The sequence below is a fragment of the Camarhynchus parvulus genome, chromosome 15 (assembly GCF_901933205.1).
Source record: "Camarhynchus parvulus chromosome 15, STF_HiC, whole genome shotgun sequence".
NCBI classification, from domain to species: Eukaryota; Metazoa; Chordata; class Aves; order Passeriformes; family Thraupidae; genus Camarhynchus; species Camarhynchus parvulus.
In genome coordinates, this window is record NC_044585.1 from 6,286,367 (window position 1) to 6,305,201 (window position 18,835).

At 45.0% G+C, this 18,835-nt stretch overlaps 3 protein-coding genes across 4 annotated transcripts in view; 1 reads left to right on the forward strand and 2 right to left on the reverse strand.

The window, feature by feature from the left end:
* LOC115909367 (protein HIRA) overlaps positions 1–13,815 on the reverse strand; it is a 32,675-nt gene extending 18,860 nt beyond the window's left edge. The window contains exons 1-9 of one of the 2 annotated variants that reach the window (XM_030958639.1): positions 13,684–13,815; positions 6,709–6,771; positions 5,819–5,929; positions 4,932–5,022; positions 4,355–4,449; positions 3,429–3,524; positions 2,453–2,613; positions 1,307–1,474; positions 668–781 (exon numbers count right to left, since the gene is read on the reverse strand). In XM_030958639.1, coding sequence (XP_030814499.1) covers positions 668–781; positions 1,307–1,474; positions 2,453–2,613; positions 3,429–3,524; positions 4,355–4,449; positions 4,932–5,022; positions 5,819–5,929; positions 6,709–6,771; positions 13,684–13,720 — 936 coding nt within the window. In that variant the 5' untranslated portion in view covers positions 13,721–13,815. Of the gene's footprint in view, positions 1–667; positions 782–1,306; positions 1,475–2,452; positions 2,614–3,428; positions 3,525–4,354; positions 4,450–4,931; positions 5,023–5,818; positions 5,930–6,708; positions 6,772–13,614 lie in introns of both variants that reach the window. The other variant, XM_030958638.1, reaches the window with a different exon arrangement.
* Positions 13,816–14,155: 340 nt separating this feature from the next.
* Positions 14,156–17,790, forward strand: MRPL40 (mitochondrial ribosomal protein L40). The gene is made up of 4 exons (XM_030958976.1): positions 14,156–14,245; positions 14,814–14,897; positions 15,905–16,060; positions 16,414–17,790. The coding sequence occupies exons 1-4, from the start codon at positions 14,196–14,198 to the stop codon at positions 16,721–16,723; spliced, it is 600 nt and encodes a 199-aa protein (XP_030814836.1). The 5' UTR covers positions 14,156–14,195; the 3' UTR covers positions 16,724–17,790.
* C15H22orf39 (chromosome 15 C22orf39 homolog) lies at positions 16,833–18,819 on the reverse strand. The gene is made up of 3 exons (XM_030958977.1): positions 18,516–18,819; positions 18,256–18,423; positions 16,833–17,667 (listed from the first exon to the last, which is right to left on the reverse strand). The coding sequence occupies exons 1-3, from the start codon at positions 18,540–18,542 to the stop codon at positions 17,542–17,544; spliced, it is 321 nt and encodes a 106-aa protein (XP_030814837.1). The 5' UTR covers positions 18,543–18,819; the 3' UTR covers positions 16,833–17,541.
* Positions 18,820–18,835: the final 16 nt, after the last annotated feature.

An 18,835-nucleotide genomic window follows, 5' to 3' on the forward strand; every position in this document is an offset into this window, starting at 1 on the left:
ATATACCAAGTGATACTTTGATATGGGTATGCACTGGTAGCATTACCAGAAACAGATTTAGTTATGCATCCAGAGATTGATGGATAAATATCACACTGGAAGCTATAAATAGTAGATTGCAGCTAGCAATTGGTGGGTTCTGGCACAAGTTCTCATCAGAAAGCTTTACAAATCAGTTAAATTGATTCCCTGTATTTTCCAGTTGCATTTAAAAATGTGAAAATAGCTACTCTCCTCTTAGCCAGAATAAAAATTTTAGTGTAGGTTTTAAAGTAAAACCCAAACTAGATATTGAAAACTTGAAAGAATACTTTAAAAGCTCATTCACTTTCACATCCCTTTCCTTTACAAGGACAGAAGACAAGTAAAAGGATGAAAATAAGGTTGCATTCATTAACAGGAGTAAAATCTTTTATTCCCCTAACAGGTGCTCCCCCTTACCAGGGCACACTCTGCCACTGCCTTCTAACTGCTCTTGCCTCTAGAGAAATGAACTAATACCAATCCACATCCTTACCACCCAGCTAAACCTGTAACAACAGAGACAAAAAACCCCCTAAACACGATACTAAATATAAGACCTAATGCTGTACACGTGACCTTTGTGCTAAACCCCCAAGTTATCCAATGACCACGTTAGTTCAAAGGCAGCAAAGAAATCACTTACCCAGACAGACAGAGATCGATCTTTGCTACCAACAGCACAACAGCAGTAGGGACAACTTGACTTGGTGGAGCTCCCATTCTTTTGTTTCTTTTTGAAGATTTTTGGATTGAATTTCTGAACAAACGAGATGCCCAAGTTTTATCACAGTAATTACATTTCAGCAGAAGATCTGCTTTCTAAGCAAATTTTCCACTTAAGAGTGAAAAAACAACATTTCATAGAAATAAAGTCTTGAACCAGACTCTGTAAGAGCACTGACAAAAGCTGCAGAGGCTTTCTTAAGGGGTTTTCTGAATGCCTTCACAGAAAAGGCAAACAATATTAATTTTACTAGGGATCAGAAACCCACTAGAAACCTAAATCATTTTAATCAAGTCACTGAACAGCCAACAAAGCTGAAGTTTGACATTCCTAACATGCTCCTGTATTCCCCTTTGTCTCGTTCATCTACATCCAGTTCTATCATCACAACAGCCACCTGATTGCTTCCATCATGTAAAGCTGACATTTTTTAATCACTACCATGCATTTGCTTTACTAATCTTGACATCCATCTTCACTTCTTGCCCCATTTATACATAAAATTATCAAAAAGCAACAGGTTTTAACTTCAGGGATAAATTTCTATCACTCACTCACCACTACTGTAACTGCCTTCCGGTGGCCTACAAAATCCATGTTGGTTTTCCATCCATCCCTCTCAATGATCTGAGCAGTGGGTCCAGAATTATTCATGGCATGAGCAGAAACAAGATAGTGACCATCAGGTGACCAGCTAAGGCGCAGCACATGAGTTGTCCCTCCACACTGACAAAAAAAAAAACATACCAGAGCTTTAAAAGTGTTTGGCAAACAAAGGGCTTGTAATACAAACTATTTAAATTTCAGATTTAGGGAATATGATTACAAAGTATCCTGAAAGTATAAAAGAACGACCTCACACACAATTCTCAGCATTTGGCTGTGTTTACACAGGTGATGTAGGGTAACTTAAGAAACCCTATCAAAAGGGGAGAAAAGAAACTCTGAGAACTTTCCTAAAGGAAAGACAAATGTTACATCTTTTTGGATACTGTTTCCTCAGTATTTATCACAGTCCTAGTTAGTAACAGGGCTGCAACACAGCGACCACTACTGATGAGACTTCAGCTTGCCACACCAGCTCCCACGAGTGGAAGCTGACAAGGTCTATTACAAAGAGCAACTGCCCTAATCACAATACCCTCAGATCACTGCAGAACACCAAGCACCAGCTTCTGTCCCCAGGAATTTGATCTCTTCATCAAAGTCATCACCTAACAGCCCTATGATGCCAGGCCAAAGATCCCTCCTAAGTACTTACATCATTTCTGACAATAGAAGATGCATAGGGAAGAACGTCAGACTATTGTGATCAGCGTGCAAACACTTCCCCAGAATAACCACTCATATATATATATATATATATATATATATATATATATATATATGTGTGTGTATATATACATATATCTATATATCAGAATAATGACTACATTTCCAGAAGTTTACTTAATTGTTTACATAACCCATGTAAACTTTTGACATCCACAATAACAAATGACAATGAGAGTCTCTAATCAATCATATTTTTATGAGAAAGTAATTCTTTTTTCCCCCTCTTTTGTAGCTGCTATCTGAGAGCTTTATTTGATTCAGCACTGTTCAATTAATTCATGTTTGTGCAGAATCCGAGTTATTTTTATTTCCATTCATTCTTTTTGGATACTGGGAATTCACTTTGAACGGTCACACATTGTGAAGTACCTCATCAAAGGGTTTTGTGATGCTGGTTTCCAGCTGCCAGTCCATGGTCCGCCACACCTTCAAACTTCGATCATCAGCCTGAGAGGCAATGTATTTTCCAACAGGATCCCAGGTCAGCCCTTTCACCAAGCCAGAATGTCCCTTCAAAGTGGCAAGAATTTCTGTGCACACAAAAATTGAGAATAGAGAGTAGTTAACTGCTATCTCCTTCCAGGCAGAGTGTTGAGAAATTTTACAACATCTTTTTGGAACAGTGTATTAAGTATAACCTCCTTTAGTGTAGAAACAAAATATCAACCAAATTGGAACCTGTACTTAAGAAAAAAATGATATAGAAGAAGTAGTAAAGAGAGCTCTGGCCAGAGTAAGTGGTGCAAAACTCTTCAGAAGACAGGTCAGAGCAGCAGAGCCCGAGTGCTTTAGAGTAGCACTCTGAAGGTGTGGAAAGCAACAGTTGAACTGGAATTTCAGTTAAACATTCACCCTTTCCTCCACACCCAAAGAATATCACAGCTAATCCAGCTTTATGCAGCAAGTGTGAACCAAGTCAAAGTTGTGACTCAACAGACACACAAGGCTGGCAGACCTGGTAACCTACTTTCAGTCACACTCTTGCTTATCAGCCTGTGGGAGGAGAGGCTGAGAGGGTGCACAATTAGCTTCAAAGCCTAAAAACTCTGGTGTCAGTATTGGAAGCCAGCTTAAAATAAATGGCATGTAAATAAACACAGGCAATCATGACTTCCATGTAAAATCAGCAGCACACCTGAATGCAGCTGTTGTCTGCAGCAGGGTGGAATCCCCTGCTCATTGCCATCCAAACCTGGAAGGACTGACCTGCCAGACTGCAGGTGTGTCACCCCAAAAGACAGACAACCAATCCCTCCTAGAGATCTGAAGAGTCAGTGAAATACACCCAAGGAGGGAAGACTTAGTCACAAAACTTTACACGCTGGCACATCTTTAGAGCTCTCACCTGGGAATTTGACAGCGTTCCAGATGACAACAGTGTTATCAACACTACAGGATGCCAGCCAGGCATCGTGTGGAGACCATGCTACATCCATCACATCTGTTTGGAAAAAGGAAGTTTCCATTTAAGAGATTGATGGTAATCAGAAAATCAAAAAATCTTTTTTAAAAACTTGTGTTCTCTGTAGCAATATTCTGCTATCACGAGATATGATTATCACCTAAAGTGGAAGGTAAGAAAGCAACACTCATTGGGAGTGAAATCTCCCCAACTTCCAATGTTCAATAGGGGTCAAGAAAAAAACAAACAAAAGGGAAAGAATGCAATGTTTAGTGATTGTAGGAAGTACTAATGCCTGCACAAAGAATTTAGTCTTGTTTTGAATGAAAAAGTAACAGAAGCTATTACAATGCACTCACTTTGCTCCAACACACATGGAGTGATCAAAGTGATTGCCATCTTGATTTTAATCACAGCTCATGTCAGCAGATGCAAAATGCATTTGAAATTATTTATGTATTGAAATTTTGCATTGCTCTTTAGATAGTCTTCTTCTAAATAAACATTGATATTCTTTGGTTTACAAAAACATGGTCTTTTGCCAATCAGATTATTCACCGCTAGTGTGAACATTTAATTAAAGACACAATTTAGCTTCCTTTATTCAGATTCATTTTTAAGCTAAAAAATAGCAAAATGTAAGTTTCTTAGTTGTTAATTTTTCTCCTACATACCATACTTTCCAGAAGTTACTTGTATGAAAATTGCATTTCATTAAAAATTTTGTATTTTAAATTTTCCTTGTTGCTCTTAAAATTAATTACTGACTTGCCACCAAATACATATTTCAAACAAGAAAACATGATGCTGAAAAGCAATTTTTTTCCAAATACATGCAAAATACGTTCATTCAGCACCTTGAAACTTACCCCCTGAATGGCTTCTGAGAATCGACACACACCTCCATTGCTCAACATTCGTAAGTTTGCTACTAGAACCAAACACAGTGCTAGGTCCAATGTACCTAAATAAAATAGAAACAATTATAAGAAAAAAACACTTTTTAAAAAGAAAATCAGCTGCACAGTACGCTTGTATTTTAGAGTCTGTTATTCCCACAATACAGAAGGGGGAAAAAAGCACATTTTTTTACAGAGAGTAATTCCACTTATTAAAAAATTAGCTTCAATAAAATGTAGAATTTCTATAGATAGCATAAAATGGTAACATTTAAGGTGACTCTTCAAGTCTCACCAGGAAGTTTTCTTCCAGGAGAGAAGAAAATGTCTCAGCTCCTCCAGAGGAGAGAGACTGCCCAGGCAGACCCCTCCAGCCCAAAGGACAGCGGTCACATCCCCAGCACCAATGTGATGCCCCAGCTTTCAGCTCCTTCCACACCAGGTGGAGCACTGAGCTCAGCAAAGGGCAGCCCAGGGATAGAGCACTGAGATGTCACAGAGAAACCTCCTTGAAATGAAATAGAGCTGAAGGAAGAAGGATGCTTACGCAGCTCGTTTCCACACCATAATCAGCTTGTCATCTCCCCCCGAGGCCAAGTAAACACCATTGTTTGACCATCGCACACAGTTCACACAAGCTGAAATGCACAAAAGAAAGTTTGCAAGATGAAATATGTGAATAAGTGGTTCTGGACTGCAGACTGGATTTATATTACAAATAAGCAAAAGTTGTCAGGAGACATTTAGGATTTAAGTGGGCCTTTCCCACTCAAAGCAGTTACTCTGTCTGCTTTAGATAAATGAATTGGTACTTATCTTTCAGTAGCAGTGAGAAATTTCTTACTTAGAAAACTCAATTCCTTATCTAAAATAGCTTCACCAAAAAAGGCTTGAAGGAAGAAAGATTAATATTCCTCTAATGAAGGAAACTTATTCTAGTAAATAAAGTGGGATTAAGAGGGCAAAGGAGAGGTATATTTTGAAGAAAAGAAGGGACAACTTGTCAGGTGACCTTACTGATTCCAAATGCAATTATTTATAATGTAATAAGTGTAGTAATTTATAACTATAACCAAAACACTTCATATGATGTATCTTTTACACTTCTTCTCCTGTCCTTTCCTTTAGAGCTCTACAGTTTCTCACAATGTGCATTATCAAATACTTTATGGCCACAGCTGAAAAAAACCTTATAGGGAGGAGATTTCCAAAGGTATCTCTAGTTCTCTGCACATTCCCTCACATCTTAAACAACATTTTCTGCTGAGTATCTTGAAAAGTATACAGCTGAAGTGTGAGACCACTCTGCTGTGTTTTATTGACTCTTCACCACTGGACAGGCATTATTTTTGTAATTACAGATATGTAAGTCTTAGGCTTTGGCAAATTACCAATCGTCATCAATGAGAAAACCCAACAAACCAACTTTGTTACCTAAGTGATTGTCCATCTGACAAAGCATCTTGGGGATATTTTCATTCTTTTCATCTTCCTCTTTCAGGACAGGAGCCATATTCCAGATCACAACTTTGCCAGAATCCTGACCTGTAAGAGACCAAAAAGCTCCCCCTTCTAAATACACCCAAAAAAGCTTTTCAAATCAATCTCAGTTCCAGAACAGATGTGAAAATGTAGGCATTGCTGCTGTGGGGACTTTGGAAACATCTGAATACAGATGTCACTTTGATATAATTAGACCAAATCAGAAGTGTTTTATTTTTCTTGAAGCTATTTAAAATAAATTTATACAGCCTTGTACAAAAGTCATACTGTACATAACTGATACCAACTGTAAGGACAACTACTTGTAATAAAATTGTATTTTAAAAGAGAAAAGATACATATTCAAATACTAAATTGCAATTATTGTAGCCAACATAAAATTACTCACTATTGTGAACCAAATAATATTTTTGCATATATTTCTTAAGCTATTCTATTTATATAATTGGATTTTTCTGTTCCAATAGCTCTACTATTTAGCAACTGAAAAAGCTCAATTGCACATCCAGTTCCTCTTCAAATTAAAAGGAAATTTGGCCCATATGGCCACGACTCAATCACTGATAGCAGCTATCTCAATGACATCCAAGGGGATGAGGACATCAGAACATGTAACCCTGCCTTCTGCAGCAGCCCTTCCCAATACATTTTCATAGCTTACATAATTATCTGTTTCTTAGAGATAAAAGTGATGTATTTTTAAAAGGGTCAAACAAATTCAAGTGCTGTGAAGACACAAGATTATTATTATTATTATTATTATTATTATTATTATTATTATTAATAATTATTTTCTGCCTTCTACCAGTACACAGACTTACCTTGTCCTCCTGTTGCAAACTTGGTCCCATCTGGGTGAATGTCCACTGAAAATATTGGCTTTCCTGGAATTAGAGAACAAACAGCAAATAGTGAATTGTTTCACATTTAAGGGAATGCCGTAACACCAGAACCGCCATAACTCTTCTGGTTGGCAAGTGACTTTTTTCTTCTAAAGGCTCAAGTTGTAAGAATTCCAGCTGACTACAGGAGCTGGGAGCAGCTTGCTGACAGAAATGGCAGCCTATTAAAAGCCTGTTTGGAAGTTATCATGCCATAAAAACCAGAGATAACCAGGGACACTTAATCCAGCAGGATATGCCAAATACCTCAAAGGCAAAGTAATACCACAAAGCAAGTGCCAACAAGGCCAAACTGTATTTGAGAATGGAATTTCTTCCAGGTTTCTACAGTTCATTAGCTGATGACCTGAAGCAAGTCTTCTTTTGGTTTCTATTTTTGTTTTTTTAAAATCCTTCCCAATCTCAGGCTGCATCTGTTGGTCACACAATTACCTGTCTCAAATTTCAATTCTCTTAATGAAACTCTTCTACCCAAAGACCAGTTTTGATTTTATGTCTTCCATATAGAAAGAGAAGGACTAACCAGCAATAGCATTACTCTTAAATTCTTCAATTCTCCATATGCTACATATTCCAGAAGAAAGCTAAGAATTTTACTAGAATGTAAACTCTGTAACAGCATAGCTGGGGAACAGGAACAGCTTTGGAAACCAGAAAGGCCTCACTTCCAACCTGTTCTGCTCCAGCCACTGGCTCATATTCACTCTCTGTATGTTCACAGTTGTTTTAACCTTTACAGAGGAAAAGGAAGAGGGGAGCAGCAGCTTCCTGCCTTCCAGTGATGCTCAAAGAGCTGCCACTAAGAGTTATGTGAAAGAACACGCATGTGATTTCCACATCCAAAGAATTTCTGGCAGCACTTCCAACCCGTTCAAACTGGAATGCCTCTGCAAGGAAGATCACATGTATGCCACTGCAAAATAAGGCAATTTACCAAAGAGCCAAAAGTACCAGTACCCACCCACCAAGATTACTTGATAAATTTCCCATGAGTGTCAATCTTGTGCTATATCTTCATGAGATGTTAAGATATAAATGATAAAACCTGGAGATATTATCCAACAGCAACTTTTATGTGCAACTGTAGCAACTGAAACCTTGACACTAAACTCCTAATAAAATCCAAATACCCACTAATTCTTACTTTTTGAGGGATACACATTTGGCTTCATTTTGACTTTTATATCCTTTATGTTGACTTGTTTTAAGGTTTGTTTTATTTGGATTTATTATTTGGATGTATTGCAACTCCGACATGTGACTTCCCTTAAAATTTTCACAGGCAGCCAAGCAAAGACCTTAAGCACAGAAAGATGGCACTCAACTTACATTCCTTCCAAGTCCCTCAGGCCACATAGCACACATGAGCTGAGACACACATGAGCTGTGGTTTTTCTTCAGCTTGTTATGCCTGATTCTTGCTTTTATTCTATTAACTCAAATGCAACATTCAGGGCTAAGCTGAATATTTAGAGAAGCACAAACAAGAAACAAACATTTATTTTACCCTTTCCAAAATGTGGAATTTCCCTTATATTAAACCAGTGCATCATCTGAAATAGTTGAGCCCACTGAAAAGGCCACTCTGGAGACCTTAGAGGTAGAAGAGGTGACATTTTCAATTTTCATCAAATCTTGGGCAAGAAGAGCTCATGTACTCTGGTATTTGCCATTAGCTGTGTAGGGGAGAGTAGGAAGCCAGCTATCAAAGACTTTGAATTCTAATAACCTGGCTCATTTTGCCTCTGTATCATTTGCACCAAGAGAAAACTTCCCCAGCAAATCAGAAAGAACAGCAGCCTAGGCACCTCCACCACTACTATTCAGGCATATTCAGATATGCTACACATTCCAAAAAATTGTCACTGTGCCCATTGCTTTGCAAAAATTACTGACATGATATCATTTTCCTTTCCTTTACTACACATCTAAAACTACCACAGCCTCTCCAATTTCTGCTTTAAGAGCACAACCCTACAGGAGCAGTAACATCAGCTCTCTCCCTTCTCCTGGGCAAAGATTTTTCACAGATCCACAAATGGGGTTAAAGAAACCCAGAAAATTACTTTGCTTAGAGAGCCAGAGGTAACTTAGCTACAAATTCTCCATAAATGCTTTAAATTAGCCACACCAGGGAAAATGTCCACTAAGCCCAGCACTCTATGTTCAGCACTAGCTAAGTCCCTAGGGATCTGTGCAATGGTGAACACACAATGCTTCTTCCTAAGATAATCTTCCAACTCCAGAAATTACAGTTCTGACTTCTTGAATCAGGGCCCCTCAATGGACTTTCTTCTATAAATTCAATGAGCCATTTCTCAGATCCACAATTCAACAACCCCTACACAGAGATCCACTGCTCAGCCATGCTCTCTGTGAGGAACCTCCTACTCCATGGATCTGTACCAGCTATTTGTTACTTTAACACAATTAATTCTTGTACAGAAGGGCAGTGAACGAAAATCACTCAACACTGATCCCTTTTCTGCCACTCACAACTGTGTCCATCATGTCCCCAGCCCAACAACCCCACTCCTTGCCCAAAGAGTCCTGCTCTACTCATCTGCTCCTTGGACAAAGAGTTCTGGTCATTCTGGTCACTCCAAGCCACTTTCAGTTCTCCTCTATTTTATGACATGAATGGGAATTGGCATTGAAGACCACGTGTTCAAACACAAACCATCCATATATTTACATAGCAGGATAAGATTTTATTTTTAGGTTTTTCCTAGCATAGATTTGGGGTTCAACCAAATAAACACAGAGTAGCTTTTCATAAATGGTTATAATCCTAAAAATACAGACCTCAGTGAAAGTTGTCAGTCACAGGGCATTATTTTATGCATGAAGTTTAAAGAGGGTATGGACTTTGCCCCCAGGAAAGGCAGCAGTAATAAATGGAGCCCTGGACAACAAAGTTTCCTACACAGCTCAACTGTGATCCAGGAAGGGATCTTATTCCACAGGTAACTAATATACACAATGATCTGCCCAGTACTCAAAGTCCAATTACTAATTTAAAAAAATTAAAAAGAAAAGAACAGATGAAGTGGTCACAGGACAGAGAGCATTGCCAGGGTGCTCCTTCCCCCAGGGTACCACTATCAAGAGAACGCCATCTACAGTGCTGGATAACTCTAACAGGTTAAAGATATAAGAATTGTTCCATACTACTTGTGGTTTACAAATTGAGCACAGATACTGGGTTTCTCTCCACTTCCTTCAATTTCTCAAAATAATGAAGAAGAAGCCATTATTTGATAGCAATCACCTTCTTCCCTGGGTCCATGTCTTTATCAGATTATGTTGTTAGTTCCTGCTGAAACAAGCCAAAAGGCACAAGGGCCCTGCTTCAAAGTGACTGAAGCTTTCCCATGCTCCTAATTGGAGATGTGCTGAGTTTCCCAACAGCAATGATGCACCAAAACAAAATGTGATATTTAAGCAGCAACACTAAAATCTAACACAGTGTGTTTTAAGACATTCTGACCTCTTGCAATAATTTCTAAAAAAAGATAAGCTTAAATTATTGAAGCTCCCAGAATCACATTGCAGGAGGAGGCAAATCAGGTTCATTAAAAACAGAACACCTTATGATATAGCAGATGTCCTGTGGGCTTATTTGTTTAAAGAACCCAAATATGCATTATGTACTTAAAGAAATACTGATAATGAAACAAGCTTGGAACAAAAAGATCTAAGTAAGATAATTGAAACCCAAGGAGAAGGTCTCATCTTAAAAAAAATACACCAGTGAAAAATAAAAGCAATTTTAAACATTGCATCATTTTTCTTTGTTGCTTAACTTTATACAGTAAACAATTAAACATAAGAAGTCTTAGGTGAATTTCTACCTCAAAATGAATGAATTTATATTCAATTTGCTTCCAGCCCATCTAATATATAACATTCAATGTGACTCACAAATCAATTCAAATATTTACATTCCACCATTACAGCTTGGAGAGATAAACTCCATGCCTGTATTTAAACAACAGCAGGCTCCAGTTTCCACAAGCTGTTATACATGAGCAGCACCTTGGGGCTTGCAAGGGTTTCCTGGAACAGCAAGGGACTTCCTTTCCCACAGGGATCAGTGTTTGCCTGCCTGAGCTGTCCTTAAGCACCTGGGCTCTCAAAACCCTGAGTGCTGAGTGTGTACAGGCAGCTGCTGGGTGTATGATGCATCTGTACAGGGGTAGTGAATGCAACACTGGGAAAGAGAAGCCAATCCCACCACTTGTATCTTAGAGTCATCTGCTCCCACCCCCACCATCAGACTGCACTTCTGAATATTCTTCCTTGCTCTAAGGCAAAGACACATGGAAGAGAAGAACACAACAATAATGAGAATTTCATGCAAAATCTAATAAACCTACATTAAGTGCATGAAAAGCTTATAGAAAATGCATCTGAGCAAGAAATAATTCCAATAAGCACTCAGAAAAAGTGACATGAAGAACTCCAAGGCAAAAACCTGTAGAGCCAAAATGTGCTGAAGTGCTTTTACTGTAAGCATGCAGCATCTGGGCTGTGCAGCACACAATTCCCAGGTGTGCTGCATTTCCTGGCTACAACACTCACTTCTAGTGTCTATTATCTCCTGGAGAATGTATGCCTGGAAGCATCATTCTAGTCCATTCAGTAAAACAAAACTCCCAAAACTGAGTGGGAAGAGGCTGAAATACAGCAGCTGGATCTGGAGTGTGAAGAGGCAGCCCTGCTATCAGGAGTCACAAACAAGAACAGTGAGGCAGCCCCGTGTGTCTGTGCAGAAACCAAACGAATAAGAATTACACAGAGTCTCCAGCACAGAGTGTGAATTCTGGAGAGGTTTCAGAGCCCAGAGGAAGGCCCATGAGGAGTGATGGAGACTCCTGGCAGGCAGCGATGCCTGGAGGATCCGAACCCGGGCTCGTCACAAGAGGCTGACTAAACTCACCGGTTTTATCCTGCCCTCCCTGCCCCAAGGACAGCAATGTGTGACTGTCACACAGCCCTGCACACCTCTGCAGCCCTGAGAGCACCTCACAAACGGAGCTGGTAAAAAATGTTGTTTTGCAGGTGGTGAGATGATGATGAAGTGCCTTGGCCAAACTCATCCCAAAAGGTCAGTGGCAGAAATGGGAGTAAAATTCAGGACCACCAAGGCCCTGTGTAGTGCATTATCCATCTTCACAGGGCTCTGTAAATGAAGCCCTGCTTGGCTGAAGCCCGTGCTCTGCAATGGTTGGATGTTTTCTAAATTGCTACAGATTTCAAATACATACACACAGCAAAAGGTGCACCCATTATAAAACAAAGGAAAGAAGTTACAGAGATTAAAATGTACATGCCGCATTTGTTTAGAGTAACCAAGCAGAAATGTAAGAAACATCTCAAATAAAGCACTTCCACATTTTTTTTCAGTTCTGTACAACCTTTGGTTGCAAGGTTGAGTCCATCTGCTGCCTATAGAGTCCCTGGAGAGCAGGCCAAGTAAAGATGCACACGAATGGCAACTCGAGGCTTAAACTTATCAACATTTGCAGCATGAACACAAAGAACATGACACATGCAGAAAGGCACCTGTAAAGTTCTACCTGGGGTTTTTAACTCAAAGCATGCTTTTCCAGCTTGAAAAAACTGGTCTTAGTTTTACTCTAGATACCAATCAGCTACATGAGCCCAGCTAATGACATTTATACACTGACAAAGTATAAAATCTGCAGTTGAAATAAAACTGTACCCATGAATCTGAGGGCAAAACTTGCATAAACAGAAGTGAGCTCTTTGTGTCAGGTTTCTTGTCACTGGAAATTCATCCTAAGCAGTGTAAACACGACATAAACTCTGGTGCTGTCCTGCATTTGCCACACAAGGAAAGTACAGAGCCTTCTGTCAATATCGACACCTCACTCTGAGCTGTTCTAGCTCACACATCACTTCAACATCACCAGAGGACTGGCAGACAGGACACTGTATAAATTCAGGGAGTTGTTTTGAAAGAACTGCTGGAAGAAACTTTTCCCTCTGTGGAGAACGATAGCACAGCTCAGTGCATTGGAGGATTTTTAATCCTGTGCTTGTGTCAGCAATGTGAGAGCCGGGTGGTCAGTGCAGTGCCCTGGATACCGGCTCATCCTGCCTGGACACTCATCCCGAGGGGACCTCGACCTCTGCACGGGCTGAACTCCATTCAAACTCTCTCCGCTCGTCCACCAGCACGGAGCGGCCCCGAATCAGCTCAGCGTTCCCTCAGAACCCGCAGCCGTCCCGCAGAGCCCGGGCGCGGCGGTGCCCGGTGTCCCCATCGCGCACTCCGTGCCCGGTGTCCCCATCGCACACTCCGTGCCCGGTGTCCCCATCGCACACGCCGTGCCCGGTGTCCCCATCGCACTCGCCGTGCCCGGTGTCCCCATCGCACACTCCCCGCCGTGCCCGGTGTCCCCATCGCACACTCCGTGCCCGGTGTCCCCATCGCACACGCCGTGCCCGGTGTCCCCATCGCACACTCCGTGCCCGGTGTCCCCATCGCACACTCCGTGCCCGGTGTCCCCAGCGCACACACCGTGCCGGGCGGGCCGGGTCCCCTCCAGCTCCCTCCCGGGGACGAGCTGTCCCCACGCCGCCCTCGGGAACCCGCCCGGCTCCGGAGCTCGGGCTCCGCTCCCGCTCCCGTCCGCCGGCACGGACTTGTTGCTGCCGCTGCCCCCGCCCGCAGCGGCCGCTCCCGGGCCGGCGGAGCTCCGGCACCCGCGGCCGCCCGGGGAGCGCCGCCAGCGGCCGAGGCTCCGCCCGCCCCGCGCCCCCCGCGTGTGCCGCCCGCCCGTTCCCCCGCCGCACCTGCCCGGCCGGCCCGCGGCACCTGCTGCCCCGCCGGCCCGCGGCACCTGCTGCCCGGCCGGCCCTCACCATTGTGGTTGACCCAGGTCGGCTTCAGCAGCTTCATTGTTTCCCGCCCGGGGCCCCCGCCGGCCTCCGCCCTCGGGACCCCAGGGCGGCTCCGCCCGGGCTGCCTCCGCGGCCGCGGCGCTCAGCGGCGGCCGGCCACCATGGGCCCGCGCCCGGCGCCGCAGTGCCCGCGCCCCCCGGCCGGCCCGAGCCGCCTCAGCGCCGCTCCATGTCCCGGTGCCGCCGCCGCCCCCGCCGCATCCCCCGCCCGGCGCCGCCGGCGATCCGGCACCGCCGGAACTCGGCGCCTGGCAACCGCCTAACCGGCCCGGCGGGAAACAGCGCCCCCGACCCCGCCGTTCCCCGGCCAGGCGCCGCCCGCCCTGCAGGGCGCACGGGCGCCCTGCCGGGCGGAGCGGGGCGGTGCGGGCGGGACGGGAGCTCCGCGTAGGGCGCCCCCGGAACGTTTGTGCTCCGGAACCGGGAACGCGGGGTCGGAGCGCGGCCGGCGGGGGCGCGGCGCACGCGGGGCCATGTGGGCGGCGGCGGCGGCGGCGCGGGGGCTCCGCGGGGCCGGGCTCAGGTAGGGCTGGGACCGCGCTCCGGGACCGGGCCTGCGGCCGCCCTGCCCCAGGACCGCGGGGAGGGAGCCGGGGAAGCGGCCCTTAGCCGCAGTGCCTGCCCTGCCCGCTCCCGCCCCTTCCTGGGGCTGGGCCCGGCTGGGCCCCCGCGCCTGAAGAAGTCGGTGCATTGGCACCTGGGCCGGTTCGTCCTCCCGTGACAGCCGCAGAGATAGGACAGTCGGCATCGCCCTCCTAATCTCCAGGCGGTGGTCTGACCTCTCCCATACCAGCTCCTCAGAGGGGACATTGTCAGAGCTTAAAACTGCTCTAACCTATCCAAAAACTGCATCTCTGTCACCCCTCGGTACCCTGGTGGGCTCACACCGACCTGTCCCTATTTGGGATCAGTTGCCAGCTCAAGAGTTTGAGATCATCTCTAGGCAAACGCTGTGTCCTGCCATGAATGAAGTGGCCAGAGATGGTTCAAATCTCATCACTGTTAATTGTGAATACAAACAGCTCTTGTGCAGAATCAATGACACCAGAGTCAGTTCCTCCTCATGCTTTATGTTGCTTTTCCTCCTGCAGCTCCTGGCTGCCCCAGAGGGTCCCGCTCCGAGGGAGTCACTGGCAGAGCTCATTGCTGGGGGTCAGGACATCCCTCCCTGTGAGGTGAGTGCAGCTTTCTCAGAGTTACACAGAAGCGTTCTCATCCACTGGGAGAACACAAATTTTCCCAAGTGCACATTTAACCTTTAACTGTACATGTTTAAGTCTCTACATGCCACAACAGTTGGGAACTGTTGGCCTCCTGTGGAGAGTTCAGAGGTGATACAGTTACCACTTTGTGCTTGTGGGTAGCACAACCACAGCTGGCACTGTTGGGGTTTATGCAGTGCTTCAGAATTCCCTGCTGGGAAACACCAGTGAAAGCCTGGCTGAACCAGAAATGCTTGGCTGTGAAGGCAGAGGCAGCCTGTGTGTATTTCTGTGCCACATTTCAGTGTCTGTGTTTTGTTTTGATGCAGATTGATTTAAAATACCCAGGTAGCTCTTAGGAGAGGGACTGTTTCACACCATAAATGTTGTTTGTTCAATCTGCCAGGCAGGAATGAGGGTCAGTTTGTGTTTGTGGAGTGTGCAATGATATCTTGGATTTGCATGAAGATGTAAAATCTACAGCCTGAACCTGGCTCCAAATGCAGAAATTTCAGAAGCATGTATAAAACCACTTGAAGTCTTCTGTAATGTGAAATAAGAGGAATATTTGTTCAAGGCAAGGTTGGATAGAGCTTGGAGCAACCTGGTCTAGTGAAAAGTTTCCCTGCCCATGGCAGGAGATGAGAACCACATGAGGTTTAAGGTCCTTTCCAATACAAACCACTTGTATGATAAACCTGCTATGGTGCACTCTGAGCCAGTTAAAACAATTCTAATTCAATTTTTGTGGAACTTCCCCAGGTTGTTCTGATGTTCAGCACCAAATTGCTTTTCCCAGGCAGTTACAGTTCTCTCTGCAGAAAATCTCAGCAGAAATGTCACTGGAAATTACATTACTTGAATAAAGCTGATGGCTGGAACTTGTGTTAGGGACAAATTAAACAATGGAAAAGAAAGTGATCATTGCTGGTGTTGAATGAAAGGACAAAATATCTTTTAATTTATTATTTCCCTTGCAGAGCACAACCAAAGAAGAAGAAGAAAGTGGATGTGAAGAAAGAGCAAGCACAGAAGGAGCGTATGAAGAAAAAGCTTAAAAAGTTGGAAAAAGCTGCCCCAGAACTGATTCCAATTGAGGATTTTATAACACCACTGAAGTACACAGAGAGCAACAGGTCAGTGGGTCTGCCTTTCACCTGCACCTGCACTCACAGTGAATTTCTTCTTCTGCACAACTGCAACACAGTGCCAGCCTTGGTACAAAGCCTTACCCACCTCCATCGGACAAAAATGTCAAAGGAAATATTTGTTCTTGCTAAAAATAATGAAAAACAGTGCATTTCCTGTTAGAGTGATTGGAAGGCCTCACAGACTGACTAAATTACTAGTGAACTCAGTCTATTCGCTGGGTTTGGTGGGGTTTTTTTGCCTGGTGGTGGGATTTTTGGTTTTGGCATTTTGTTTTTCTTAGTTTGGTCACTGGAGTCAGGCTGTTTCTCCATTACAGTGTCACCCTTCTCTTCATCAGGGTGCGAAGTCTTCCCGCTCTTTCTGCTGAAGAGTCTGAAAGAAGAGTTTTACTTTTGAAGAAGTGGTGTTTGTTTAAGCAGAAACAAGATGAGGCAGAAAAGAAAGCAATTAAAGCCCTTGTAGAATCTCAGCAGGAGGCACTGAGGGAGCTGCAGCTGGAATCCGAGGAGCTGTACCAGGCAGCAATCCTGAGGGACGAGGGGCTCTTCCCCTTCGAGAGGGAGGGACCCAGTTACACCCCTCCCCTTCCTGGCTACGATCCCCCCGAGGGGAAGTGCATCGACATCACCAAGGTGTACACACAGTGACAGGGGAGCTCCTGCTGCCAGGAGGTGCTCAGCGACTGAAGGAAGGAAGAATGGAGTAATAAACAATTTTTCCTGCAGGTTACAACACTGCAGGATGTGACTGTAAAAAATAAATGAAGTATCTCTGTGTTTTAATGACTATTCACCTAGCAAAGCTACACGACCTTACACAGTGGCAAAGCCAATTTTTTTTATTTTCTTATATTGCCATGTAACTGTTGTAACTTAAGTTTCTGTGGGTTTACCCTAATACAAACCAGATCTCTCTACATTCGTTTAAACCTTTATTTTTGAGTCTTGAATACTCCCACAACACACACCACCACTCGAGTAGTTCCACACAGGGGCAGTTTCAGGATGTGCTGCCCACAGGTGAGAAACTCTTCAACCACCACAACCCTGATTCTGGGAAATGTCTTTAAATGCCAGTGTTTGGGATTGTCCTGAGCGGGCAAGGAAGAGTCCCAGCTTGGTTTTTTTGCCCCATTTGCAGGCCTGGGGTGGGTACCTTGTTCCAGAAGTGCTCAATGCCAGCTGGTAGGGCAAGAGCTAGAGCATGTATTCATTAATTGAAAGGTGCCTGCTGAAATGAAATCCTGGAATGTAAGTCAAAAGACCACAACCAAATTAAGCACCTCAAATCTCCTTTTAAAAATATCCAGTGTTTAAATAAAATTTCAGAATTCTTGAGTGAGTGCTTAAATATTGTAGGGCAGAGCTACAGTTGAATAACTTCAAGATGATTCAGAAGGAAAAAAAAACCACCACAATTCTGAATTGTGTATTACGTTACTGACCAAACACAGAAAACAGTCTTGTTAATTTGATTTGTCGTGGTCAAGTGGCAGATACCAGTCAGATGGTGGGCTCTTCCTGAGCTTCCATACTGGAGCATATTTCTGTTTTTCCATAACTCGAGCTCTTTCACTCTTGCACAAAGCTTCCTGAAATACAGGAAAAAAATATTTCAGTAATAGTGTTGGATGTTCCAGTCATACAGAGCTGATTTCCTGCTGTGAACATCTGAGATAAAAGAAGAAATAAAAATTTATCATGCTTAAGCAGAAGTGCTAAATGTTATCTAAGTACACCAGAATACAAGTTTTTAACTAAATAATATTTATATTTTGCCTCTGGCTCCTAAGTTACAAAGGAAACTCTCCAGCAGCTGTCCTGGCTGGCGGGAGGGAGTTCGGCTGGAGCCTGCGCTGCAGGGCTGGGGGTGTCCAGTGTCCGCGGGGCTGGAGCCTGGGGCATTTCCAGACAACCCAGCAACGCCTCTTCCCTGTAACGTGGCGGGTTTCCCTTTTAGGAAGGAAATGTCAGCGTTAACAAAAACCAAGAGCTTTTACAGCTGAAAACTGAAAACACTCCCTGGATCCTTCACTGGATTTTAAGACAACCCGACCCACCTCCGGCATTTCCAAACCCTCCCCAGCCGCCGCGGCTGCGGGGTTTCAGTCCCAGCAGCCCCGGCCTAGAGAGCCCCGGGAGGCCGGGAGCAGGACCAGGAGCGGGGCCGGGGCCGGTACCTGCGCGGCGGGGGAGCGGTCCCTCTCCCAGGCTCGGCAGGCCTCGTAGTCCTCCCGCCAGCGGCCGCACTCCGGCAGCTCCCCGTGCGCGTAGTAGTGGTGGAAGGCGTGGCGCAGCCCGCGGCAATGCTTCCACTCCCCCCAGTAATCCTCGCACGAGCGCGGCGGCTGCGGACGGACATGGCCGGGCTGAACCGAGGCCCTACGCCCACGCGACCCCGATCCCAGCCCCAGCTCCCCCCGGCCCCGCTCCCGCTCACCCGCCAGGAGCTGCCCGTGCCCGCCATGCTCCTGCCGCCAATGGCCTCCGCGCTTATAGCGGCACCCGCGGCCAATGGCGAGGGGCGGCACAGAGCGACCCCGGGCCCAGCAGCCAATGGCGAGGGGCGGCACAGAGCGACCCCGGGCCCAGCAGCCAATGGCGAGGGGCGGCACAGAGCGGCCCCGGGCCCAGCAGCCAATGGCGAGGGGCGGCACAGAGCGGCCCCGGGCCCAGCAGCCAATGGCGAGGGGCGGCACAGAGCGGCCCCGGGCCCAGCAGCCAATGGCTGCGCGGCTGCCGGCACGGGACCAGCGCAGG